General features: G+C 41.8%; 2 protein-coding genes across 2 annotated transcripts in view; one reads left to right on the top strand and one right to left on the bottom strand.

Annotated features, from left to right (window-relative positions):
- LOC135505858 (CD151 antigen-like) overlaps positions 1-10,371 on the top strand; it is a 92,489-nt gene extending 82,118 nt beyond the window's left edge. Inside the window, exon 8 of the mRNA XM_064925065.1 lies at positions 10,116-10,371. Within this exon, the coding sequence (XP_064781137.1) occupies positions 10,116-10,154 (39 nt within the window). The 3' untranslated portion in view covers positions 10,155-10,371. The remainder of the gene's footprint in view (positions 1-10,115) is intronic.
- Positions 10,372-23,172: 12,801 nt separating this feature from the next.
- The window catches only part of LOC135505850 (potassium voltage-gated channel subfamily A member 1-like), a 35,153-nt gene continuing 31,600 nt past the window's right edge, over positions 23,173-26,725 (bottom strand). Inside the window, exon 2 of the mRNA XM_064925046.1 lies at positions 23,173-25,014. The gene's annotated coding sequence lies outside the window, so the exon portion shown is untranslated. The remainder of the gene's footprint in view (positions 25,015-26,725) is intronic.

Here is a 26,725-nt window from a genome sequence, read left to right as displayed (position 1 = left end):
GTTCTGGTCATTTGCCAAATAAGGGGTCTTCACAATGAATGCTTGTTTTCTGTGGCCTGCCCATCATCGAGTTCAGTCCTCTCCAAGCCTCTCTTGCATTGCCCACACTGAATTTCTCCTCAACCTTGTTTTTGAAATAAATTTAAGCAGTTCTTATCTTGCATCTGATGTCCTTTCAATTTCCCTGTGTCACCCTGGGCAAAGGTTATTCTCTTGAAATTAGGACATTGTTTTAATTCTTTGTTCACCCATGTTTTGTTGTTGTGGGAAATTCTAAAATCATCTCGCGAGTCCCTCGTCCCCCGCTCGTTTTCGTTTTGATGAAGGAGAACACAGCAAGCTGTCGTCTCGTTTGCTTAATCCTGTAGTCTGCCTGGCAGGGTTAGTTCTTTTGTCCAGTAGTAATTTTATTGGTTTAAAGAACTCTGGAACAGAGTCTTCACTCAGTACATCAAGACTTACTTTAACACAGCACATGTTTTTTAGACCACTAAGGGGAATGACCAGATAACATTCTTGAACCCCCCCCCAGATAACACAGATCACGTCTAGTGGCTGAGAGTTCATCAGGACAACACAGTCTCACAGATCACATTTTTTAATCCCCATGGAGGTTTCAAGTGTCTTTTTGTAACCTTACCCATTTACATGTGTGACCGACTGGCTATTGAGCCCAGGTTTTTAGGTAAGGTTACTTGTCATTTGATGAGTGTTATGTTCACCCTTAGGCTTACAGTATTCTCCACTTCACATTGTCTACCACGTCTCCTTTATTCCTTTCGATTTAGTTATTCAGTTTGCCGCAGATCATTTATAAACAAACTCTCAGAACTTCAGGTTCCTCATTGCCTGTATGTCTTCATGAATATTTGCATGCATTTGCATAAAGAGAAAGTAGCATATGTTGAAAGAAATAGGGAATAACTGTAGGGGTGCATAAAAGCACAAATGGCTTTGAATATCTTGACAAGAAAGAGTCTGTGACTTCACATAAAAAGGAAACCAGAGCACTAAAAGCTTCTCCTTGCTTTGTTTTTACGTAGGCCTACTCTTCCATACAAAAGAGCACACGGCTTCCACGTCGTTGTTTATCCTTTACTTGCACCAAAGATGTTTATAACTAACCCAAGATAGACCACACTCTTTCATTTCCAATAGGAACAAATTAGTCATAGTGGGCAGAACAAGAAAGGATAAGGCAGAGCCAAACACGAGCTAGTAAGATCCTATTGGGCCATTCTAGCATGTATTTGCATTTTTCTGTTAGAGAATGCCTACTCTGTGAAGTGTGAGTGTGCAATAACTCACTTCGCTCTTGCTCTTTTTCTAAACAATGCAAAGTTTTAAACTGTGGCAAATATTAAAGTATACAAAACTTAGTCTAATCTGTTCTTAACAGATTCTAGTTCTGGGAGCAGAAAACTTTGAGATCAAATGTTTCATTGATGAGAGCATTTGCAGAATATTGGCCAAAATCATCTCGTTCCATCTTCTCCCACTTCCGGCCACTGGGCTTCCTCTCACCAACAAATGAAGTAGTGAGTGGAAATGCCAAGCTGATGCTTTACATTTATACATCCGGTGTAATATCTGTCTCATTGTTCTATCTGTGCTTATTCAACGGGTGGGTCTAATCCTGAATGCTGATTCAAACCAGATTCCAGCCGGTGTCTATTCCACAAGTTACCACTGGCTAAATCTATGACGTTAAAATTCCTATTTATTCTGTTCCATTTGATTGTGCAATCCACTGTCTCATCAGCCCAGCCAAGCAATTTATAAACTTGATCTCCACTTTAAAAGCAGCTAGACATTATCTCACATTTCTTTTAAACTAATATTTAGTTTTCAACAGCGAAGATTTGTAAAAACCTTGTCTGTCTCTCCATTTGCAACATTGTTTCAATATTGAAATTCAATCTCCAGCTGTCCCATAGTAATGAATGTGTCGGGACAAGACAAACAGGCATGCAGCGTTTCTCAGCAGGCATCATTTTTATGGATATTTACAATGAAATGTCAATTGAAAAAAGGTAAAACGAAACAAAATGCAGCTAGTTTGCAGTCTTTCCAGCTTCAGTTTGAAGTGATTATGTTAGCTGGATTAGACCCACCAGTTGTATAATTTCCTATAGCGCAAAGTATATCAGCACAATGTAATTCAATTACAATAGTTCCATTATTTCTTAAGCTGCTTTTGAAAGTAAAAGTTGAATTGGATTGTGGATGGTTTGGTTAGATAAACTTGCAAGTCTGTTTGTTTGATTACCAAGGCAACTACTGTCGCTATCTAGTAAACTACCTACTTCAGTGGATGTTGAACACATTTATACCTGCAAATGAACACATTTTTTTATGGCAAATGTGTTCAATTGTAGCCATCGTATAAAAGGGATAATCAACTCGGGACTCTATGTGTTCTCTGGGAAATAATGCAACTCTGTGGAAGGTTAGCACCTTGTGTAACACACCTTCCACATCGTTCATTATTTTCCATAGAATGCATAGCCCTTCGTTGATTATACCTTACATAGTGAATTCATATTGCATTACATGCATGGCAGTTAATATAAAGTGTTAGCTTGCATTTGACTATTTCAACACGAATAGCAAACAGTATGCGACAGGTCCACTTAATGTCATTTGGAAGCAGCATCTGCTGAAGCCAGAGGTCATGAGGCTTATGTACCCAAACATGTGGTGAGAAACAGAAAGGAAAGACATCTCCCCATCACATGCAATTAGAAACTCATTACGAAAGTGTGGCTTTTGGGAAAACTTTTCCATCTGTCTGAATCATTTTGACATACCGTGTCCTTGAAAATGCCGCTTAGAGTGGCAAAGACACTGGCTGTCGCTACAGTGCTGTACTAACGTTTGAGTTGAGTTCATCTGGCACTTGGACTGTGTTGGAAAAAACTTAAAAGGTGAGTTAGAACATTGTGGTGTCATCATTTCCGCCTGAGTGTCATTTGATTTTGTGGACATTTATTGAAGCAGTGGACATTCTAAAGCGATATGGGTTTTTTGACACCATTTTGACTTTGCTGTTGCCAAAAGGTTTTATTACATCCAACCATCATCCTACTATTAAAATGGTCTTGGCCAACAGGATGAAGTGAATTTAATGACAGGAATGTGAATATTTGGTGGAATCGTTTGATTTTGGGGTTTTATCTTTCTTTTTGCTTCATTTACACCCAACATTTGAGCCTGTTCTTGCATGTGGGAAAGCCTGGAATACCAGTTGAGATATTACGTGCCAAGAGAAGTGTCTGTGTTTTAGATGCGCTTTAATGACTCACAGAAGCATTCTACAAGCTTCAAACGTGGGGAAATTCTGAGAAACAAAATCATTCAAATGTGTAGCAAGGTGTGATAACATATGGCGTACTGTATTGTCGAACCATGTACAAGTGACTCCAAAATAAAACATCATGCTTGGTTGATTCACCCTTGCTTGAATCTTATCTCCATCCTCTACAATTTTCTTACAGGGCTATAGAATTGCTGAACAATAGGCGATGATAAGGGCCTTGGCTATGGATGTCCCATATGTCCAAATGCCTATGCATTGCCCCAGTTACAATTCCCATTCTTTAACATTTGGCGCTGTGGTCTAAGGCACTGCATCTTAGTGCTAGAGGCATCACTACAGACACCCTGGTTCGAATCCAGGCTGTATCACAACCGGCTGTGATTGGGAGTCCCACAGGGTGGCGCACAATTGGCCCAGCATCGTCCGGGATTGGCCGGTGTAGGCCGTCGTTGTCTATAAGAATTTGTTCTTAACTGACTTGACTAGTTAAATAAACGTAAAATAAAAACATTTAAAAAGAAAATGTATCCCAAATTACTGCGGCCACAGTGGAGCAGTTGGCATCTCTAAGAGAATCATTAAGGAAGCCTCCTCTCTGTTTCCTGGCAGAGGCCCGAGGCTGGGCCACTGGGTATGAGACGACTTGCCATCTGCTGCATAATACCAAGCCTCACATGAGTCTCGTTAAGTCTTGCCAAGACTTCGAGCCACAGCCTCTCGGTATCACCGCTCAGTACTCAATATAGTGGGGTTCACAACCAGATATCCCTAAACACAAACACACAGACACTCAGATCACTTTCCACTTGTAATAGAAATATCTACCAAGAGACTCATACGAAAACAAGCATCCTTTGTTTTTATTTCCGTTAAGTTCATGCCCCGAGTGACACAGTGTTCTAAGCAACTGCACCGCAGTACTAGCTGCGTCACTACAGATCCTGGTTCGATCCCAGGCTGTGTTGCTACCATGAGACCCATGAGGCGGCGGACAATTAGCCCAGTGTGGTCCGGGTTAGGGGAGGGTTTGGCCTGTCGGGTTTAGCGACTAGCGACTCCTGTTGGCGTGCCGGGCGCATTCACGCTGACACGGTCGCCAGGTGTACGGTGTTTCCTCCGACACATTGGTGTGGCTTGGCGGGGTCGTGTTTCGGAGGACGCGCAGCTCTCGACCTTCGCCTCTCCCAAGTCCGTACGGGAGTTGCAGCGATGCAACAAGACTGTAACTACCAATTGGACATCACAAAATAATATATATTTTTTAAAGTTCCTGCCTCATAAGTAGCCCTGTATAATCCACAACTCATTTGACTTCTGCTCTACGCATTCCTCCGCCCCCTTTCCCGCTCCAAATTTGATAAGGGGGGGGGTGGTCATTTTGCCAGGGGATCATTGGAAGAACCTACTGCATGTTTCTTAGTCAAGATGGGGATGGTAGGGGGGGATCAGTTGAATAGCAAGGTGACATGTGAGCGAGAGGTCATTTGAGTATGTTTATTGGTTCCTGGGTGATAATGAGGAAGGCTGACATTTACTTGGTGGCCATTCTGTTTCAAACCTTCTGGTCATTTTCCAACAAGCTCAGACACAAAGCAACTGTTCCGCTCTTCTATTGACATTATATTCATTCTTTCTTTGATCTGATAGGCAGTTGCGACTTCGGCATGTATATATTTGGAGGGGCAAACTCAACCAATTTTTTTGTAGATGCATGCCAGCGAAGCCACTACACAACACAACACTTAACAATACACTACATGCAGTATAACGGTGACAAACGGCGTCCACAAACTGTTAGGGCCTTTAAAAAGCTGTCCTGACAGCTGTGCTTTCCTTCAGCACCATGGAGTGAATCATTACCACCGCCACACCTGGCTATCAGCGGAGCCTCGTCTGGCAGTGAAACAGTTCATTCAGCTTGATTTCCTACATTTAAAAAAAATCATAGCTGATATGGCTGACTTGCAGGAATAAATATGCTTTCTACTGACTCCTTGTGGATTTGTGTAACTCGATAAGAACCGCATTCTCCTTCAATAATAACGAATGCTGACGTGAGTTTTGAACCATACACAAAACGTTATTACATGTATGTTCAGACAATTCATAGTGTTCGCTCTTATATCGTTAACACAACTCTAATTTATAAGCAATTACAAGCAAAAGAGCTGCGTCGAGAGAGAGAGACGCAGACTCAGCGGTTAACCTACCATTTGAAAGGAAGGAAAATACCATCAAGAGGACTTTTATAGACAATACTGACGCACAGACGTCGCATTATGCAAAGAAAACAGAAACCCTCGCAATATGAACTGGAATTACATGGGTCTATTAACTGAACTTTTTGTTAAACACAAATATTTGAATGGGAAGAGACTGTCACTGGCAAACATGGATACCCATGACCCAACTACATTATATAGTATCCCCTCCTTGTGAAGAAAAGCACTTGAGCTAATTATAATACACAAAGTAAGGGGCATGGACTCTTCAAGGTATCGAAAGCTTTCCACAGGGATGCCGGCCCATGTTGAGTGAGAAAAACCCAGCAGCATTACAGTTCTTGACACTCAAACCAGTGCGCCTTGCACCTAGTACCATACCCTGTTCAAAGGCACTGAAATCTTTTGTCTTGCCCCTTCACCCTCTGAATGGCATCCATGCCTCAGTTTCCTCAAGGCTTAAAAATAACTCATCTACACTGATCAAAGTGGATTTAACAGATGATATCAATAAGAGATAATTGCTTTCTCCTTGATTCACCTGGTCAATCTATGTCATTGAAAGTGCAGGTATTCCTAATGTTTTGTACATCCAGTGTATATACGCAGTATAAAAAATAGGAGATGTACAAACTATGGCATAAGGGAACGATGAGCGGATAAGAGGCAAGCTGTAATTTCGATTAAGATATGAGTTAGCTGAGACGGATATAGCCTATATGACTATTCGTTCAGCAATTTTGAAATGGACAGCGGGAGAATTCGGATCATGGGCCGTTCTTAAAGTATTCTCCCTGTACACGTGTGCTTACTCTTTTTTTTCCTACTGTGTTATTGACTTGTTAATTGTTTACTCCATGTGTAACTCTGTGTTGTCTGTTCACACTGCTAGGCTTTATCTTGGCCAGGTCGCAGTTGCAAATGAGAACTTGTTCTCAACTAGCCTACCTGGTTAAATAAAGGTGAAATAAAATAAAAAATAAACACCAAGTCGGAACAGTACGCTAAATAACGGGTACACATAAGCAGACAATGAAATCTCTTACAATATTTGATGATTTGATTTCTCTAAAACAGGCTAAAGGCTACATGTGCACCATCAAGTCAAAACAATAGTTCTGTGGGGGAGAGGGACTTAAGTCTTTGGGTGAGACACAACATTCGGAAAGTATTCAGACCCCTTCCCTTTTTCCACATTTTGTTACGTTACAGCCTTATTCTAAAATGGATGAAATAAAAAATGTTCCTTATCAATCTACACACAATACCACATAATGACAAAGCAAAAACAGGTTTTTAGAAATGTTAACTAATTTATTACAAATAACAAACAGAAATACCTTATTTACATAAGTATTCAGACCCGTTGCTATGAAACTTGAAATTGAGATCAGGTGCATCCTGTTTCCATTGATCATCCTTGAGATGTTCCTACAACTTGATTGGCGTCCACCTGTGGTAAATTCAATTGATTGGACATGATTTGGAGAGCCACACACCTGTCTATATAAGGTCCCACAGTTGACAGTGCGTGTCAGAGCAAAAACCAAGCCAGGAGGTCGAAGGAATTGTCTGTAGAGCTCCGAGACAGGAATTGTGTCATGGTAGAGATCTGGGAAGGGTACCAAAATATTTCTGTAGCATTGAAGGTCCCCAAAAACACAGTGGCCTCCATCATTCTTAAATGGAAGAAGTTTGGAGTCATCTCTTCAGTGGGTCATATGATTGAGTGTAGTCTGGCCCAGGAGTGGGAAGGTGACTGGAAAGGCTCTGGAGCAACGAACCGCCCTTGCTGTCTCTGCGTGGCCGGTTCCCCTCTTTCCACTGGGATTCTCTGCCTCTAACCCTATTACAGGGGCGGAGTCACTGGCTTACTGGGGCTCTCTCATGCCGTCCCTGGAAGGGGTGCGTCACCTGAGTGGGTTGATTCACTGATGTGGTCATCCTGTCTGGGTTGGCGCCCCCCCTTGGGTTGTGCCATGGCGGAGATCTTTGTGGGCTATACTCAGCCTTGTCTCAGGATGGTAAGTTGGTGGTTGAAGATATCCCTCTAGTGGTGTGGGGGCTGTGCTTTGGCAAAGTGGGTGGGGTTATATCCTTCCTGTTTGGCCCTGTCCGGGGGTGTCCTCTGATGGGGCCACAGTGTCTCCTGACCCCTCCTGTCTCAGCCTCCAGTATTTATGCTGCAGTAGTTTATGTGTTGGGGGGCTGGGGTCAGTTTATTATATCTGGAGTACTTCTCCTGTCCAATTCGGTGTCCTGTGTGAATCTAAGTGTGCGTTCTCTAATTCTCTCCTTCTCTCTCTTTCTCTCTCTCGGAGGACCTGAGCCCTAGGACCATGCCCCAGGACTACCTGACATGATGACTCCTTGCTGTCCCCAGTCCACCTGGCCGTGCTGCTGCTTCAGTTTCAACTGTTCTGCCTTATTATTATTCGACCATGCTGGTCATTTATGAACATTTGAACATCTTGGCCATGTTCTGTTATAATCTCCACCCGGCACAGCCAGAAGAGGACTGGCCACCCCACATATGCTCCCTCTAATTCTCTTTCTTTCTCTCTCTCGGAGGACCTGAGCCCTAGGACCATGCCCCAGGACTACCCGACATGATGGCTCCTTGCTCTCCCCAGTCCACCTGGCCGTGCTGCTGCTCCAGTTTCAACTGTTCTGCCTTATTATTATTCGACCATGCTGGTCATTTATGAACATTTGAACATCTTGGCCATGTTCTGTTATAATCTCCACCCGGCACAGCCAGAAGAGGACTGGCCACCCCACATAGCCTGGTTCCTCTCTAGGTTTCTTCCTAGGTTTTGGCCTTTCTAGGGAGTTTTTCCTAACCACCGTGCTTCTACACCTGCATTGCTTGCTGTTTTTTGGTTTTAGGCTGGGTTTCTGTACAGCACTTTGAGATATCAGCTGATGTACGAAGGGCTATATAAATAAATTTGATTTGATTTGATTTGGAACCACCAAGACTCTTCCTAGAGCTGGCTGCCCGGCCAAAGTGAGCAATCGGGGGAGAACGACCTTAGTCAGGGAGATGACAAAGAACCCGATGGTCACTCTGACAGAGCTCAAGTTCCTCTGTGGAGATGGGAGAACCTTCTAGAAGGACAACCATCTCTGCAGCACTCCACCAATCAGGCCTTTATGGTAGTGTTCAGACAGAATCCACTACTCTGTAAAAGGCACATGACAGCCTGCTTGGAGTTTGCCAAAAGGCACCTAACGTACTCTCAGACCATGAGAAACAACATTCTCTGGTCTGATGAAACCAAGATTGAACTATTTTGCCTGAATAACAAGCGTCACATCTGGCGGAAACCAGGCACCACTCATCACCCACCTCTGCCAATATCATCCCTACGGTAAAGCATGGTGGTGACACCATCATGCTGCGGGAATGTTTTGCAGTGGCAGGGTACTGGGAGACTGGTCAGGATTGAGGGAAAGATGAACGGAGAAAAGTGCAGAGAGATCCTTGATGAAAACCTGCTCAGGACCTCAGACTGGGGCGAAAGTTCACGACCCTAAGCACACAGCCAAGACAACGCAGTAGTGGCTTTGGGACAAGTCTACGAATGTCCTTGAGTGGCCCACACAGAGCCTGGACTTGAACCCTATCGAACATCTCTGGAGAGACCTGAAAATAGCTATGCAGTGAAGCTCACCATACAATCTCACACAGAGCTTGAGAGGATCTACAGAGAAGAATGGGAGAAACTCCCAAAACACAGGTGTGCCATTCTTGTAGCGTCATACCAATGAAGATTCGAGTCTGTAATCGCTGCCAAAGGTGCTTCAACAAAGTACTTTTGTATATATTTTTGTGCTTTGTCATTATGGGTTATTGTGTGTAGATTGATGAGGGGGGGGGAAAACGATTTAATATATTTTAGAATAAGGCAGTAACATAACAATGTGGAAAAAGTCAAGCGGTCTGAATCCTTTCCGAATGCACTGTACACTTAGTGTTACTTTCTTAGCTACACTATACACATGTTTTCTCCCTGGCATAATACATCACTTCTGCAGCAGCGGACATATTTCTGGACTCACCGTTGTTGTGCTGTGCTTGAACAAGAAGGTGGTGCGACAGTCCTTCTTGTGGGCAAACTTCTCAATTACTTTGTCATTCAAAGTCTGGCATTCTCTGAGTGAAGTCATGCTAGTTCGACAGCATGGCTAATGCATTTAATCTTTTCTGGCCGATGTTTTCTGGCCGGTGTTGCGTGTGAATGTTTTTAAAGGGGTTGGTCGTCATAATGCCTTTGTAGTCTGTAATCAGTTTGAAACAGCTGCATCTTGGAGCTGCTTTACTCAAGAAGGAAAGGGAAAGGAATAGGTCATACCTAGTCAGTTGCACAACTTTTAATGCATTCAACCCGAAATGTGTCTTCCGCATTTAACCCACCCCACTGAATCAAAGAGGTGCAGGGGGCTAAAGAGACCTAGTTTGTATACTGCTTTATTAAGGATTTCTTTCTTTAAATTGTTTGCAATTATGTGACACAAATTAATGACAGAATTACATGCAAAACAGGCTAACTTGTATTTATTTTAAACAGGTGGCTCTGTGTCATGTGTACTCCATCTCCGGCCTCTAACGGCTGCTCGTTATGGCGCACACCTGTTACCATCGTTACGTGCAGCTGCGCGTCTACAGACGCACCTGGACTCCATCACTTCCTTGATTACCTGCCTTAATTTTGTCACTCCCTTTGGTTCCTTCCCCAGGCGTCATTGTTTCTGTTTCATGTGTGTGCGTTGTTCGAGGTTCTTGTTTTGTATTATGTTCTGTTTATTTTATTAAAACATTCCCTCCCTGAACTTGCTTCCCGACTCTCAGCGCACATCGTTACACTCTGCTCTGAATGGCGGGTCTACAAACATAGAATGTCTATGTCTGTATTAATCATCAAACCTCTGTTAAAGGTTAAGATGAAGATTTGGACATCGTATTTGGGATGAATAACTGAGTTGCTGAAGACAGTTTCTGGGCCCCCCGGGTTAATTTGGTCTTGGATGCATGCCTTTTTCCAGTCATGCATCAATGATTTGGAGCCTATATAGCCTCTGGATGTAAAGATGGAGAACATAAATCTGTCCTCAGAAACTGGCGCTGGATCCGTCTGGTAACTTACTTTGGTCAAAGTTAGGTACAGGTGGGCAAACATAGATCCTATCCCAGTGCTACGTGCATACGTACCTGTTTAGGTCGGCACCTTCTCCCCGGATTTAGGAGCTTTCAGAACAGATGCTGAGAAGGCCAATAACGCCGAAGGCAACATTACCGTAACAGCATGAGTCTATCAGTTTAGCTGCTCCCCAATGCCAGCTCCCTGTCAAGCGCGTCGCTGTCAACGCCGTGTGTCATGTCTGCAGCTTTACTGCAAATTCATTAGCCGAGCAACTCTGAGAAATTAAATAGGTTTCACATTTTTTTCCTGCTTCTTCATTATGTTTCAAATCGAGCGTGGTTACGTGAGTCCACGCTAAATTCATTTTATGTAAAGCCTGCGCTCAGAAATTTCTCAGAACCAGAGGATGCTTTTTGTTTCCCTTCGAGCCATTTCGTTTCTATTTTGGTCTGTGAGAAAAACAAGATTTAAAAAGGTCATGCTAATTTTAGTATGGTTCTTGGAGGAGGATTGTGTATGACTTTTGGTTCACACTCGTGCAAACAATCAAAGCAGACCTCAATCATGTTACAGTTGTGCAGCGGATTACAGTCGAGTATGAGTGAATTAGGCGAACGTTACATCTGCACATGCCGCATGCTTGAGTGTGTGTGTGTGTGTGTGTGTGTGTGTGTGTGTGTGTGTGTGTGTGTGTGTGTGTGTGTGTGTGTGTGTGTGTGTGTGTGTGTGTGTGTGTGTGTGTGAGGTCTTTGATGAATGCATCTATATTCCTCTAGTGCGTGTGACTTGAAGAAGAAGTGTTCTGATTCTCTCTTTCTCTCCTCCTCTTCTCCTCGTCAGGGAAGTCTGGAAGATGTCAGCCTGAAATGTATCTCAAAACAAGCAGTGACAGCAAACAACTGTGTCTCAGCTTAGCCAAGACTAGCGCAGACTGCTATCGCTCTCTTCAGTCAGGGTGCCACTCAACGGCCAGTCAACTCTCTCTTTTTCACAGATTGCCAATTACAATTCCCAAGTTATCCACATTAAGGACATAGATTTATTGATATATCCACAGATAATGTATCTATTTAGAAGGACTTTCCTAATGATTATTTTACTGTCCTGGTCCCCTGTAAAGGTCATTAGCATGAGTGGATGGTCAGGGGCTGGAACATAATTGCAAATAATTTGTCGACTGCAAATTGACTACAAGAAGCCGAAACAGATATAACATTTGACTAAAACCTAATAATTTCAAACCTTGCTTTCATGTGTGTACAATCACATATACAGCATCTCTCCATTATGCGAAGAAAGACTTTGGAACAGATTTCCAAAATGTAAATAATTTGGATCTGATTTTCTGGTGTTTTTACAGTCTTTTATGTCAGAAAACTTGGGGGGCCAAACAAAATCACCTGTGGGCCGTCAGTCAGGGAACCCTGCCATAGACGGTGACAACTTGCTACACAGGAGAATTTTTATTGTTGCCCGGCTAACAATAATGAGTAGTTAGGACGTCGCGAAATGGTCGCCAAAAGTCATCAGGACATTGTGTTATGAACGTGTGGAGGTTTTGTCTAGTTCCCGGTTTGTCCCGGGGACGTCCCCAGATCAAACCGGGAACTAGAAAAAGGTCCCCTGGAACACGTTCCCTTGTGATCATCACACGACGCCCTAAAGACTAGTCAAATGAACCTCCTGAGAACGTTATATAAAGCTCCTGACATGGTCCTCAGTGATGTCCCCGGGAACTTACAGGGAACTAGACAAAGGTCTCCCAGAGAACGGTCCCTTGGGACCATCATGCGACGTCCTAAGGACTAGTAAAATTAACATCCCAAAAATGTCCTAATAAGGTCCTCAGGGACGTCCAGGGAACTTACAGGGTACTAGACAAAGGTCCCCCAGAAAATTTCCACCAGAGTGCTGGAATCAGGACGTTCTCAGGATGTTAATTTTACTAGTCTTTAGGACGTTGGAACTTACAGGAACTAGACAAAGGTTCCCCAGAGAACGTTCCCAAAGCAGCATCTCACAGCATCCTCGGGACTAGTAAAAATGAAAGTCCTGAAATGGTCCTCAGTGACGTCCTGGGAACTTACAGGGAACTAGACAAAGGTCCCCCAGAGAATGTTCCCTTGGGACCATCACTCAAGGTTCTTAAAATGTCAGCCAAAACCTTTAAGGGACCTAATGGGAATGTCACTGCATGTCCTCGGGAAATCCCCTGTTTGCTGGGTATGCACTTTACCTGAAAATCCAGTTCCATGTTTTGATTGAACAGGGTCTTAGCCTTTAGTTCTTCAAATTCTGTGCACAATAAAACGTTTAGCCTTTTCAATAAGATCAACCTCTCTTTCAAAATGGAGGATATGGATGAGAGCTCTCCTCTGAATCAGTGCTGGAATCAGACTAGCCCCTTGCCAGGGTATGTTTTTTTGCTCCAGACAAACCATGCCGGCAGTTACCATGACAACAAACAAAATGTTCCCTTCACACCTCACCCAAACGCATTTCGCTGCCAGAGCAACACAGCGCCCTCTCTCTACGTACAAACGGCTTCATTCCTGGCAGCGTCCTCAAGAGACAAGGGGATAAGCTCAGACAGAGCTCCTGCAGACAATTGGAGCAAAACATCACGCGTTACATAACGCCTACTATCAAACTGATGTCTTATTTGCAGCCCTTTCATTGATAGGCTATGACGAGCCCAGAACATTACATAGTCATGGGGAAAGTGCACACATGAATGGCTAAACCATTTGGATGAACTACACTAGGTCATACACAGGCTCATTCTGTAGGTAACTGCTAAACCTAAAACTAGCTCAGCAAGGTGATCAGAGTGTAATGTATCATGACGTGTGTATTGAATATGTTTGTCTTTACCATAGATCTTCAATGATTGGCTTTCGTAAAAAGTCTGGTATATAGTTCAGCAAAGTTAATTTATTTTGCCTTATTCAAGCCGCCATAAAAAAAAATTTAAAAGATCTTCCCAAACATCCTTTTTTACTCACTCTTTTCTTTTGCAATGGTAGACAGGGTGTTGAAGGAGTGAAACTACCTCATCATAAGCACTCCTCACATTACCTAACAAAACATGTTTTTAATCCATCCAAGAATATAATTCTCCACAACCTTGTGGTTATCTTGGATCTGGTGGGATTATGGAACAGTAAAGACATAACAACATGCTCCAAAACTCTGGCTGGCAAATCAACGCAATAGGTCAAGACCTCATTATTGGAACTTGACCTCCCTTTGGCAGTTGACCTGTGACCACCTAACCCCAAACACACAGAGGTGCTATGATGAATGTACTGTTGTGAGTTGATTACAGATGTTATGAATTCAGTGTTAGGGGTTCAACCACAGATATTGTACGTTACTGGGCTTAATTGTCTACCTGTTCACCCCATAGTACCAGTTTGTTCCAACTTTATATGAAGGATCACAATTTGTAAGTACTAGAGAAATGCCAATTAACAATGTATACTTGCAATGTAATTACAATGTACTGGTTTATGTAACTACCCTGTAAATGCATGATTTTAGTGACACAAGGTGGGAGCACATTATTTTCTGTTATCTTGGGTATCACCTCTACCAAGTTAGGCAGTCCCAACATAAAGCAATTTCTGCTTACATTTAGATTGTATTTGTTTTGTGAGATGACGGCCAGTTGACAAGTGAACAATGACTGGAAAAGCCTATTTGTATTTTCATCGATTTTTTCCCCCCACTCAAATACAAGTCTTCTTATTACATGTTGTGACACTTCTCATCTTCTCTCAAGTTTGCTTTTCAGTATTCATAGTACAGTACGTAAACATGGGGAAATGCTTCCCGTTCTCAGAATGTGGACATGTGCAGGGTTAGCAGTCGTGTCAACAAAGATAATGCTTGAACATTGCTAATGCAGGTGTAATTAAATTCACCCTTAGGTTAGGTAAACAAACTTTTATTTAGTCTTTTGCAGAAAAAACATCTCACCGCAAACACTAGTGCATCTCAAAACCTCTTGTGTACATTATTCAGGTGAAGCCCTTTAATGTGCTCACCTTAGCCGTTTCACATGTATTAAATCACTACGTTTGATGAGTTGAGAGAGCAAAACAAATGCTATCGCTCCACATCCAAGGTCAGGGCCAGTCACGCTGTCTGCAATGCTTTTGTAAACACACCCTAAGGGAAGGTTGGTGCTTGAGTCATAGCACGGTTGTCTTTGACTATTAGCGTTTTCAAACCAGTACAAGGGCATCTTATCCATTGGCCTTATCCATCAACTTGACATGTTTTTTGTCACCTATTGACACGAGGGGTGATTTTGTAGGACACATACATACGTCATCTTCATTTCTCTGACAACCTGCTGTCCAATTGTACAGACCACTATTGCAAATGGTAAGATAGCTCATAGGAGGGATGGGAAGTTACAGTGATGTGTAGAGTAGTAGACCGGTACCATTGGGGTTTTGGGGTGTCCCATTTCAGGGGCCGGTACCGTACAGAGGCATTTTGTTTCCCAGTGCTCCGAGTGGAAGGAGGCAGAAAAGACGAACGTCACATTTGCTGGCATGGGAACGTAGCACTGGGCCTACCATGTGCAGGGATATTGTTCTCTGTCAAGTCTTGTGTTACGCCTTTGAGTGATGGAGCCTATTCCTGGAAGACGGTGGTAGGCGCAAACAAAAGCGATGGAACCAACAACAAACATTACTCTATATGCGGTTTGGGGTTGTTTCTGTATGTGTTGCGCATGTGTGTCCCGTCATGTGCTCGTGTGCGCTGCAAGTGTATGTGGCCAGAACCTTTTGTATCCCCCTCTGCAGGTTCACCCAGTTTCAGAGGACAGCTGTGATGGGCGCCCGGCTATATATAACTCCACATAGGTCTAATTTACGCACCCGTGGTCTTGCCCCAGTGTCACACATTGACCTTTGAGAGAGAACACTATCGCACACAATGACAAGTGCATTATTTCCTCATTCCCTTTCTTAAAGGGGAGAGGACACTTCAGATACACCTGAAGCCAGGGTAACAAAATAATTGACTCCTTGATGATCAGTATGATAAGAATCCAGAATCGTCAAGGGGACAATTATTTTGTTACCCTTGCTCCAGGTGTATTTCAAATGTCGTGTCCCCTTTAAAAAAACGCAATGAAGTAGTAATGCACTCATCAACATTTCAAATACTTTAGGTATTTGTAAGATTTTTGGCTTCAGTGGTATTTGTCTAAAAACAGCTGGGTTAAATGTCCCTGTGGTGACGCTTGTGGTTTGGCTGCTGCAAAGCAGTGGCTGCTGCTGTGGACGTGTCCCTGTGGAGCCAATTTGTGAGAAGCACAGAGAGCAGGTACAGCTCAATGCCTTTGTCGAGGGCTTGACTGATGCGGCTGGCGCTTGTCCAAGAGTCAAGCAATTGTAGCACGACAGACCCATTTAAAATATTTAAAACAGCGCCAAACATGAACGACTCAAGCATCAGGTTTCAAAAACAACAACCTAAAGACGCCTGTGGAAGAAAACGTCCTGTTTTTGTGATCCTCAATCTCTAGTGACGGAGGTGAGCTGACACTGAGTGAGAGACGAAAGCGGCCAGTCATTAAATAAAACATGCTGGATCCTTTTATCTAACTGAACAGTAACTGAGGGAAAGACTCAGAGCCAGCGAACCACTACTTCCACGTTGGCGTCAAATGTTACATGACATTAACACTCTGCTTTTGTAATAAATAAATCATTAGGTAACCAAAGGGACAGTTCACATTCATTCCAACCAGCAACAGTTGGATGGTTGACGATTTTGATGGGAGTTTAAGAGATTACATTGGTTGTAGTCTCGCGTTGCCATACCTTCAAAATCACATAGTTTTTTATCGCAAAAACAGTCTGAATGTTGATTGGATGTTACATTTCAAGAACCCTCCCCCCACACGCCCATAGAAGGGGTGCTGTGTGTTATGTGCATCACTGTTTTCCATCCTGTAGGACACATTTTGTGGAGAGGAGTTGCTAGTTTCAAGTGCTCGCTTTGAAGTTCTCAAGTGTGGCTGATAGTCTGTGATTTATGTTTCTAGAAACTGAAAGTGGATTATGCTGGTAAAGTCAAACATCACAACACATTCTAAACAGCTCTGGTGACAATTCCAATCATCCATATGGCTACTGGCTGCACTTTGCTATCACTGGAAAAATCTTGAATTACTATTAGTTTGTTTTATTAAGGATCCAAAAAACGGAGGCAGTGGGAGAACCTATTCAAGTAAGTAAATACATTTAGAAAATGTGAAATAATGTATTACAGTACTAGTAACAGGCCCAAACCATGATGCTGCCACCACCATGTTTGACAGTGGGGATGGTGTGTTCAGGGTGATGAGCTGTGTTGCTTTTACGCCAAACATAACGTTTTGCATTGTTGCCAAAAAGTTCAATTTTGGTTTCATCTGACCAGAGCACCTTCTTCCACATGTGGCTTGTGGCAAACTTTAAACGACACTTTTTATGGATATCTTCAAGAAATGGTTTTCTTCTTGCCACTCTTCCATAAAGGCCAGATTTGTGCAATATACGACTGATTGTTGTCCTATGGACAGAGTCTCCCACCTCAGCTGTAGATCTCTGCAGTTCATCCAGAGTGATCATGGGCCTCTTGGCTGCATCTCTGATCAGTCTTCTCCTTGTATGAGCTGAAAGTTTAGAGGGACGGCCAGGTCTTGGTAGATTTGCGGTGGTCTGATACTCCTTCCATTTCAATATTATCGCTTGCACAGTGCTCCTTGGGATGTTTAAAGCTTGGGAAATCTTTTTGTATCCAAATCCAGCTCGGACCTGCCTGGTGTGTTCCTTGTTCTTCATGATGCTCTCTGCGCTTTTAACGGACCTCTGAGACTATCACAGTGCAGGTGCATTTATACGGAGACTTGATTACACACAGGTGGATTGTATTTATCATCATTAGTCATTTAGGTCAACATTGGATCATTCAGAGATCCTCACTGAACTTCTGGAGAGAGTTTGCTGCACTGAAAGTAAAGGGGCTGAATAATTTTGCACGCCCAATTTTTCAGTTTTTGATTTGTTAAAAAAGTTTGAAATATCCAATAAATGTCGTTCCACTTCATGATTGTGTCCCACTTGTTGTTGATTCTTCACAAAAAAATACAGTTTTATATCTTTATGTTTGAAGCCCGAAATGTGGCAAAAGGTCGCAAAGTTCAAGGGGGCCGAATACTTTCGCAAGGCACTGTACATAACAATGGCTAACTGTGAACTTTAACACATTCACACAAAGCAACTGTGCATATCAGCTGTATTTTTGTAAGCAACATTTGCTAACATATGTAGGTCTACCAGTTTATTTGATACACCACCCTGTTCACGAAAATGATTTGCTCCACGTAGCTGTGGCTTGCTATATAAAGCAGGCAGACAAGGCATTCAGTTACTGTTCGGTTGAATGTTAGAATGGGTAAAACGAGTGACCTAAGCGACTTTGAGCGCACCAGGCGCACCAGTTGCAGAATCTCAGAAACGGCCGACCTCCAGGGCTTTTCAAGCACGACAGTGTCTAGGGTTTACCGAGAATGGTGGGACAAACAAAAAACATCCAGTTTGTTGATGAGAGGTCAAAGAAGAATGGCAAGAATCGTGAAAGCTAACAGGCAGGCCACAAACAGGAAAATAACGGCACAGTACAACAGTGGTGTGCAGAACGGCATCTCGGAAGGCAGAAATCATCGGTCCTTGTCACTGATGGACTATTGCAGCAGACGACCACAATGGGTTCCACTCCTATCACCTAGAAACAAGGAGAAGTGGCTCCAGTGGATACGCGATCATCAACACTGGACAATTGAGAACATCGCCTGGTCTGACAAATCCCTTTTTCTGTTGCGTCATGTCTATGGCAGTCAGGATTTGGCGTAAACAGTCCACGGCCCCATCCTGCCTGGTGTTAACAGTACAGGCTGGTGGTGGTGGTGTAATGGTGTGGGGAATGTTTTCCTGGCACACGTTAGGTCCCTTGATACCAATTGATCAACGGTTCCATGCCCCGAAGAATTCAGGCTGTTCTGGAGGCAAAGGGGATTCTGACCCGGTACTAGATGGGTGTACCTAATAAACTGGACACTGAGTGTATATGCCATGGGTTATATGTGTATTCCTACGTACTGTAACCACATGTTCAATACAGAAACATAGTTAAACATCATATACATAATGTTTCAACCAATGACAATTGGAGCAGGCCAATCCTGCTGGAGGTCTGCTGGGTGTGCAGGGTTATGTTTCAGCCCAGCAATAACACACCTGATTAAACTTATCCAACCTAATGAGTTGATAATCAAATGTGCTATTACTGGGCCGGAACACCCAGTAGGTCAGGGATCAGTGGAGCGAGGTTGGCCACCGCTGGTATGGAGGTTTTTTTGTTCACCTGAAATTATGCTACTTTTTACTACTCAATGATCTATTAATTTTTAGACCAGGGGTTCCCAAGCGTTTTCACTCGGGGCCCACCTTCCAGCATTGGGGAACATCCTGCGCCAAGTCTATTTCAATGGGCACAAGCACTGTTCATGACACAAACTGTTCACACCCCTCTTGTTGGTGGAGATAATTTTATAGGTTTAAAGTAATTTTCTTGTCTGTGTTTCTCTGTTGTGTTCTCAAATGAACGTTTCCTTTTTGTCTAGTTGTAAGATCTCCCATCTGTTTTGTTTGATTGTCACTGTCTCAGTATATCAGCTATCTGAATCCATTTAGCAGCTTATCATATGGCATGTATCATCAATGCAACCATAGGCCTACAGCATGGTGGCATTACTGGCCTTATGGGGATCTGTCATCTGAAACAGAGAATTGCTAAACGTTACATGTTCTCAATTTAAAATGATACCAGCAGACAGTGTATCTGAGGCAAACCATATACCAGATGTTGCATATGGCTTTTAAGTGCTGACATATAAATATGTTTAGTGCAAATCCAACCCTTGTAATTTAGGAACAAAGAAAAAAGGCTTTGAGGTTTGAGGGAGATAGAGCAACCATGTACTGTCTATGTAGTCCTATCACTGACCCTGGATAAGCTAGATACTGGGCTCACAGCTAACCTTTGAGGTCAATAACATTCTTTATTTTTTATTTTTTAAATGGATTTCTAATCGTGACCGAAATTGAACAAGCTAGTAGCTCACGGTACAAGGTTAGCTGACATTTCTCAAAATGAACCTCATTGTGGCTAGCTACTTCCTGTCCCTCATGCTAGCCTGCATAGCCAAATATCACTCCATAAACATATTAATTATTATTAATATATTATTATTATATTATTGATATAGCCAGCATCGTAGACCATTTCTCCCGTGCTGCAGCCTTAGCTCATCTCAAAATAAAGTAGAAATGCCGTGAAAACCAGCGTGCTTCAAACGTTCTAAAATGTTTTGTCACCAGTGCTTGTATTGTAGACATCTTTAGTCCTCACAGCACTCATCTGGTGAGAACCTTTGGAGCTCTGCCCAAGCAAGGCATTTGAGTGGTTTGACGTGGTTCGACCTCTCTTCAACTCATTTCTGCCATGGAACGTGTTTTCGGGAAGCCTGGTTAGCGACGAGGCTACACTGGTTATCGTCTCGAGAAATCCATGTAGGACATTGTTGTGGACTAACACATTTTAGAAATGGTCTTGTCAAGAATATCTTTCAAATGATGAGATAAAGAGAAAAAGAAAATTGTCAAGAGTGGTTTATACAGAATATTTCTGGTTATTGGGAAGCCTTCGAGGCAACTGGGTGACAGACGTAAGAAAGCTTGGAACATTCTAAAAGACCCTGGGTGACACTGTCTGTTTCCAAATTTGGAAAAACTAGGATGAGTCACAGAATGCCTATGGCAGCAATAAGCATTTTTAGGGAAACATCTTATTCCGAATTGAATTCATCAAGTCCTTATTTATTGTAATTGCCATATGCGTCTTTGGATTTGGAATCCTTCCAAACACTATATATCAACATCTATAGGAGAGAAAATAATGCAAAACATGTTCTTGCATAAGGACATAACCAGTAAATGATGAGGTGACATATGAATACCACTCACAGATCACGTTGTTGCAATACCTTTGAGTCACTCTCGCAGTCGTTTTTTATTTCATATATTATATTTTTCTTTATTCAACATTGCACATACTCCGTTTGATCACGTCTCATAGTGCTGCCTACAAAAAATGATATTAATGTAGAAAATCTAAAAGTCTGAAGATTTAACTAAATAAATAAAAATAAAAATATAGGTAGGAAATGAACGAGCTCCAAAGGGAGTACACAGACAGGAAGTAACCGCAAGAAAAGAATACAAACATCTCAGATTAGGATGCACTTTTCAAAAACAAAGCATCATGCAGAAGAAAAGCAGGGCTGACCAAAACATGGGCACTTTATCACATGTGGACTGTAAAAATATTATACACTTCCTGAAATACACTTCAACAGAGTTGTTTTAATATCAAGTTCCATTTTGATTTCACTCCCTTTAATGACCCTCCAGTGTTCATGAAAATGAATGGTTCAAATACACACACATACGCAGACTGCATTAACATTGAGTTACATTTTAACAGAAGAATAACCCATGCCATTTCCATGTGGATGTTCACGGTAAACGTACTTAGTGATGGTACAATGATTCCATGGCTGAAACGTATTACAGTAACAAACACACACACACACACATCCTAAATACGCCCACACACACATAACATGCACACACATGCATACTGACGCAACACACACACTTTCACACTCACCATATACGCATGCCGCTACTGTGGGTTATCTATCCTGCTGCCTAGTCAATTTGCCCCTACCTATATGTACAACACATAGCTACCTCAATCACATCGTACCTCTACACATCGACTCGGTACTGGTACTCCCTGTATATATCCATGTTACTTTTACTCTTTATTTTTATTTGTTATTCACTGTGTATTAATTCCTCGTGTATTTAAATGTCGTATTACATTTTTTTTTTTGTATCTTTAACTCTGCGTTGTTGGAAATGAACCCGCATGTAAGCGTTTCACTGTTAGTCTGAACCTGTTGACTGTGAAGCGTGTGCAGAAAACATATATTTATATATACTATGGACCCTTAGCAGCTCCCACGTCTATACCGAAGAAGGCACTACTTTCAAATGTATGCAATTGTTAAAACATGTCTTTGTAATGATTTTGAAGTGAGGAACTTGATTTGATTTGTATGCATTTGTCATACTTGGGGCTGTATGTATCAATCGCGTCAGAGAAGGAGTGCTGATAAAGGATCAGTTTTGCCTTTTATATTACCATGAATAAGATAACCTGGACAGGGGAACTGATCCTAGATCAGCACTCTGAGACACTTTATGTGAGTACGGGCCCAGGTTAGTGTTCAAAGACAGACCAGGTAGTTGTACATTTTCTGGACCTTTTCACTGTAACTAGTCACACCTTGAAGCAGGCCTCATATCTATACTAAGGATACACATAGATATTGTAGACAGGGCTAAGCCCCATCTTTGATATTACGGCATTGTAAAAAGCCTTTTCTTTGACTTTGTCTTTTCAGTTCAGTCCAATCACAATTAGGCCATTACCATAATATGTTACCATAATGTGGTCAAATATCATTGTTGGATACTCAGGCTATACCAATTACTTACAATGTTTTTTGGATTTTTTAAATATTCTCATCATTATGCAAAGTGCTTTAGGCCGGAACATAACACTGACTGATATTTTCAAAAGAAGCCACCACTTCGGAGTTGTACTACGCATTAGGTAGTTAACTAGGAAGAAGGTCAGCTTTGCTAACAGTATACAGTATCTAACAGTATACAGTATCTAACAGTATACAGTATCTAACAGTATATAGTATCTAACAGTATAGCAGCATCGTAATATACTAGAAAAACTTGATTTTGAAAGATACATCTTTCCCTTAAGTTACTGCTTATTCAACTACAATTTGGGAATCCAGAGTAGTTTAGCTTAACTATGGCAAGACACAGCAACTCTTTGCCAGGCACACTAAATTATACCATTAATTGCTGAGGGATTTAGATTTAAACTTATACACTGATTGATAGACATCAATTTTCAGAATGTGCATACGCTTTGTGTTTGCTTCAAAATGTAGAACAATGGGACTATGGGATCAGGGAATAGACAGCGCTTACTCTTTCTGCGATCAAGGGTAAATAGCCCAATGATGCTTAAGAATTTGATAACAAAGTCAATTTTAGCAGAGGCTAGCATGGTAAGTTTGATAAGGTTTTCTGAATATTGAGGAACATCTTGACTACAGCCCTCTAACTATTTTGTAATAGAGGGATATATCATAACCAATAACAATAGACACATATTGGTGGAGTGGTGGTGGTGGTGGTGGTGTGTGTGTGTGGGGGGGGGGGGGGGGGGGGACTGATATCAGAGCATTTTCCATCTCCGGATTCAAGTGGTCTATGTCTTTTCAGACAGTACAATGAAATATGTTAGTTTTCTTTTTATGGAAGAGAATATATAAATGCAGTACATTGTCTATGCAAATAATACAGTATAAAATATTAGGTTCCACCCCTTTCAATAACATAAAAAAAATAAAGAACTCTGTGTAGTTGATGCTCTAAAGCACAGTCATCATGGGCCAACCTCACAATAATAGACAGTACGCCCAGGAGCGAGCATTACTAAGTTCTTGGCTGTTGACTGAATGTAAGAAGGATGGGGATAAACACAAGATGGCATTTATGTTTTAAAAAAGCAAACACTTGATTTGTCTGACAACGCTGCAACAAGCAAGCAGTGCATACAAATCTGTGTCTTTGAAAGCAGGCCTAAAGAGAGTGGGCGGATTTTCTACGAGCAGTTATATGAGAACAGCACAAAAAAAGAAGAAATAGCCCACTTGTCAAAAAACTCAAATTGAAGTGGAAAATCATGGATCTTGTTGGAGCAGCATCCACAACATGTTCAATGTTCATGTAAATAAAAATGGAACATGACTTCTGAAGATCTGAACATTGTTAACAGTCAAACTAAATAGAATTGTCTCGAATGTCATGATTTGCGACAGATCGTAGGACACGTATATATAAACATCAGCATATGTACATATATGTTCTATTCAATGTGTATCTATTTTCACGACATCTCCAGAGGAAGTGTCCACCACGTACAATAAATTCAGGGTTTAAACTTTGGTTAAGTAATATAGTCAAGGCTAGGTTTAAAAAAATATATATAACACACTTCCATGTTACTTTGCATACAGTTAACTTCAAATGGATCGAGGTTTGCGTCAACAAAGCAGCTGATCAATTCTATCACTAACATAATACAATTTGCATCGTAGGGAAAACCCTTTGTGTCACTTCGGTAGATCATTCTGTGTGTGTGTGTGTGTGTGTGTGTGTGTGTGTGTGTGTGTGTGTGTGTGTGTGTGTGTGTGTGTGTGTGTGTGTGTTTGTGTTTGTGTGTGTGTGTGTGTGTGCGTGCGTGCGTGTGTGCGTACCTGACATCTTTTGTGTTTGAGAGTGTGTGACCAGATGCTTACAGTATGTGAAAAATAGAGGAGAAAAATAATCAGATATGTTTCATGTATATTGAGTCATTTTGTCTAATTTTTGACTCCCTACTCCTTTCTGAATTGGAATATGGTTGTCATAACATGATGTTGTGAATTGAAAGACATTGTAGCTGGTAGCTGAGCGTGCAGCTCCGCCTCAAGCCAGCCTTATTTTGGTTGACAATACGAAACAAGATAAAAATAGATTGACTCATTCTGCTGGCTGCAAGTAAGCAGAGAGCAGCTCCACCATTTGGTTATCAATGACACCTACAAAGCAGACCCAACTAAAACATTGTCGACATTACAACCAAACATTTTTTCTCTTTCTTATTAAAATATTCACATCTCTTCCTTACAAGACACTGTTTCACACATAAAGAAAAACATATTTGAACTCGGATAAGTCTCTAGTTCCATCACTTCATATATAGGTATATATGTAATAATTAAGGCAATCATTTGGGACATGACTTACTCATTTCCCTGCCTCCAGGTTTACTAGGAAAGATTTTCGTTCCTTGTGCACTCCGTATAGTGTCCCAATGTCTAATTTGTCCATTCAAACTTCCGATGTCCGATCGCTGGGTTCACTCTTGCAGTAGATCTGTGGTTATCGATGTCCGTTGTCTCACCCCAGATGACCAGTCATAATATTTGCTCTTTCTCTGACAATTCCAAGAGTACCAGCCAGCACATCCTCTCCTAAGCCATCAACTGACAGCACTGTAACAAAAGATAAACAGGACATGAATACCAGGTTATCATTCCAGGTTATCTTCAAATGCCAGGTTATCGTCCCAAGTTATTGTTCAAGGTTATCTACAGATACCAGGTTATCGGGGACCATTCCAGGTTATTTATGAATAGCAGGTTATCATTCAAAGTTATCTACAAATACCAGGTTATCAAAGACCATTCCAGGTTATCTATAAATACCAGGTTATCATTCCAGTTATCTATAAAGACCAAGTTATCATTAAGGTTATCATTACAGGTTATTTATGGGTACCAGGTTATCATTACAGGGTATCCAATGCCAGGTTATCATTCCATGTTATCTACAAATACCAGCTTATCATTCCAGGTTATCAATACAGCATATACAATATCTATCAGGTTAGCAGGTGGTGTCGGCGTTCATGAACATGAAACCATTCCCGTATTAGAATCTCATGGGTACCAATACACTGCAGTCTCTTCTTTATTAAGGTCCAGTGGAATATCTACAGCGTATCACAACAGATAACAATCGCCCGGGCTCAGCCATTAAGTCTGAGTTATTGGGTCCCTGACACGCTTTTGCACGCAGTTCAGCTCGGGGCCAAACACCTCGTGTAGTTCCAAAACATTAACCTGGACTGCCAGTGCCAGGGGTGGGAACCGGAGGCCAACATGGAGGGGTGTGTCGTGGCATCCTGCAGCCGTCAGTTCCACTACTGGTGAACCTCATGCTCCCTCTGAGGCTCGGGCCTCATTGGGAAAATAAACCCAGGTTTAAACATTTGGATCGATGAAATGTATTAAAGGTATTTTTTATTGTGAACATGGACACGTCTCGTAATATCTATATATGAGACATTGAATGAATTAGCAGTACAATTCCATAGCTTTTCTCGTCCTTTTCTGTGTAATGTAATGTAAATGTACCTAATTTCATGTGTATTTATTTAATAGTAAAGACGTTCTCAATTCAAGACAGCCCTCTTCTTTGAATGAAATAGCTGGTGTTTCAGTATATCAGCAATTGCAGGATTCCCAGATTTCTCACACCATCTAGGCCTAGACCCAGACGTTCTGTGTTAACTCCAAGCTATGTCAGAGAAGAGGCAACTACAACTGTCTTACTGAGTGGTTGTGTTGTGAACGGTCAGGTTCAAGGAGAGTCATGTCTGTCCTTAGGTTGCTCTCCGAAATAACTGAATTAGCATTGCATTTATGTGACAAGTCCGGCTGTCTCATTTTACAACACTGAAGCCAGAACAACTAAGTAGAAATAGGCTCCCATATTGACACGTACAGACAATACATGAAACTCCTTCACATTCTCCTGCTGCATTTTGTTGAATTCAGGTGTCAACAATCAACATCCGTTAGCTTTTAATAAGTGAAACATACAGTAAGCTATAGAGAGTGTTGTAGAGAGTTTCTTCTGATGACTTTACGGCTATTTTATGATTACTTTATGGCACTTAGAGTGCAGTTCAAAAAAGTTTGGGGTCACATAGAAATGTCCTAATTTTTTGAAAGAAAAGCACATCTTTTGTACATTAAAATAACATAAAATTGGTCAGAAATACAGTGTCGACATTGTTAATGTTGTAAATGGCTATTGTAGCTGGAAACGGCAGATTTTTCATGGAATATCTACATAGGCGTACTGAGGCCCATTATAAGCAACCATCACTCCTGTGTTCCAATGGCACATTGTGTTAGC

The sequence above is a fragment of the Oncorhynchus masou genome, chromosome 2 (genome assembly GCF_036934945.1).
Source record: "Oncorhynchus masou masou isolate Uvic2021 chromosome 2, UVic_Omas_1.1, whole genome shotgun sequence".
Lineage (NCBI taxonomy): Eukaryota > Metazoa > Chordata > Actinopteri > Salmoniformes > Salmonidae > Oncorhynchus > Oncorhynchus masou.
The sequence above is the reverse complement of the archived record's forward strand: the minus strand, read 5'-3'. Positions and strand labels throughout refer to the sequence as shown.